The sequence below is a fragment of the Gastrolobium bilobum genome, unplaced genomic scaffold, assembly GCF_033153095.1.
Source record: "Gastrolobium bilobum isolate Gb01-03AN ecotype WA unplaced genomic scaffold, APGP_CSIRO_Gbil_v1 utg714, whole genome shotgun sequence".
Taxonomy (NCBI): domain Eukaryota; kingdom Viridiplantae; phylum Streptophyta; class Magnoliopsida; order Fabales; family Fabaceae; genus Gastrolobium; species Gastrolobium bilobum.
Genome location: NW_026899261.1, coordinates 207,709 through 210,025, shown reverse-complemented (window position 1 = coordinate 210,025; position 2,317 = coordinate 207,709). Strand labels below are relative to the sequence as shown.

The following is a 2,317-nucleotide window of genomic DNA, read 5'->3' as shown; positions in this document are numbered from 1 at the left end:
GAAAAGTTTTAACTAACATAGCAATTGAATAATTAGTAATACAGAACATCATCCCTGTGTTCTTTTTTTGTCACTTGACATTGAACAAATCATTGTTCAACTAACCAAACATTTTGGAACAGACGGTAAGGAGTCTGGGCGTTTAATTAGAGGACTCGAGTTTGAGCCTCGCAAAGGAAAAATGAATTTAGGAGAGCTGCCCCGTAACGAGCACATATAATAAAGAGTTTGGACCCTTTAACCAGTCTTCGATTCAAGTCCTGAAAATGAAAAAAAAAAAAAGAATTTGGGAGAACGGTCCCTTTAATGAGATCCGATAAAATTACTCGAACCGAATGTAATCCGAAGAATGAATCTATTGAGAAACTAAAAAAAAAAAAATCATTGTTCAACTCACATAATTTTTTTATTTTTTTCACCATAACAACTCACATGAACTTTCTAACATTGTGCTTGCACCGTAAAGTAGTTCTTCACAGCATCCCTCATATCATCAAAGCAATCAGTTCCATCAAAAAACCTTCTCAACTTCCAAAGCTCCCGGTCGCAAGGATCATCAACAAAGGCCTGAATCAGAATCGCATTCTCGGGTTGATTCGCGAACGAATTCGGGTTATCATCAACAATGACGACCCGTTTCAAATCCCGACCAATCTCCGACAAGTCCTTCACCAGCTTCCCATCCACTTGGCGGCACGAGTCACGGTAAAGACGGTGCGAGATGAACCGGTTCCGGTCGAGCCGGTCCAGTACCAAGGACGCGTACTCCTTGATCGCGGCGGTGAACACAACCACCTCGAACTTCGCCGCCAGCGATTGCAAGAACTCGTCGACCCCCGGCCTCTTCAGCACGTAGAAATCCATGGGCTCGCCGTCGATGACCGGCCGGACGACGAAGTCGAAGCGGTCTGGCGGCGGCGTAGCCATGGAATGGATGAGGGTCTCGTCGAGGTCGAGGATGACGGTTCTCCGGTTGGAGAGGGAAGGTGGAAGGAGTGAGAGGGTGGTGGTGTCGAAGACTAGGGTTCGGCAAATGTCGTTGAGGGATTCTCGTTCCTCATCGCAACGGAAATGGGTGGTTGTTTTCTTGAGGATCTTGTAGCTTGTTCTGTTTTTGTGAGTGGTGCTGAGGCGTGTCAATTTGGAGAAGAGTTTCGTGATGCGGCGGTGGATGGAGGAGAGGACGGCGGAGGAAGCCGCCACCACTTTTTTAATTGGAGATTTCCGCCGCGAACGGCGGATGCTCCGGATTGATTTGATTGGGGTTTTCTTCACCTTTGAAACCATTGCTTGGATTTCTTGGATTTGGATATCAGAAACAGAGAGAGAGAGAGAGAGAGAGAGAGAGAGAAAGCAGAGGATGTGCTTTGCGCTTAGTTCAGGGCAATTTTAAGTTTAGGTATTGTACAACGGTCACCAGCAGCTTCGGAACCGAAGCTAAATTCTTGCCTTTGGTATATCCTTTTGATTTGTTAATTGACAGCTGTCAGTGTTATGCTCTTGCAATTGCAACTGTTTATGTGTCATCTGCTTATCTTCGGTTTCCAGAAGTTTGTTTATTTGTTATCTTCTTCTTTTTTCCTTGAAATTTATTAAGAATATGAAGAAGAAAAAAACAAACTTTTAAGTTATAAGAGCTGATTTTGTTAATAATGGAGTTTTAATAGTATATAAATTAGTTCTGAATTTTAAAAAACTACTTAAAAAAAATTATCCTAAATGTATATTTTTGTTCTCTTAATTTAAATATATATATATATATATATATATATATATTTATGAAAAATGATTCGTTTACAAATTTTTGCAAATTATACTATGTACTCTCGAGAGAACGTAGTATAACCTAGTGTTCTCCCGGGAAAACATAATATAGGGTGTAAGAGTTTATAAACAAAATATTTGTAAATGTAACCCTCTCCTATATATATATATATATATATATATATATATATATATATATATATATATATATATATATATATATGAAGTAGGATCCTTTGACACCTCATCTGATAGTCATTAGATCAAAAAAGATCAACGACTCTGATTTGTAAACATGTGACACCATTGATCTTTTTTTATCTAATGACTCTCAGATGAGGTGTTAAATTTGAAACTTGACACTGGTGTCAAAAGATCCTACCTCATATATATATATATTAAGGGACAAATGTTTGTCATTTTAAATGACATAAAGATATGTCATTTTAAGAGAGAGATAGACACAAAATAATATTTTTTTATTTAAAATTTAAATTAAAAAAATCACTCACTTTCTTCACATGATTTATGTTCCCTTGTGTCTATCTCTCTC

The 2,317-nt window shown here is 38.2% G+C and overlaps 1 protein-coding gene across 1 annotated transcript; it reads right to left on the bottom strand.

Annotated features, from left to right (window-relative positions):
• Positions 1-346: 346 nt before the first annotated feature.
• Positions 347-1,289, bottom strand: LOC133288938 (uncharacterized). Its single transcript, XM_061486780.1, has one exon. It carries the CDS (start codon positions 1,285-1,287, stop codon positions 442-444), a length of 846 nt encoding a protein of 281 aa, XP_061342764.1. The 5' UTR covers positions 1,288-1,289; the 3' UTR covers positions 347-441.
• Between the last annotated feature and the right edge of the window lie 1,028 nt (positions 1,290-2,317).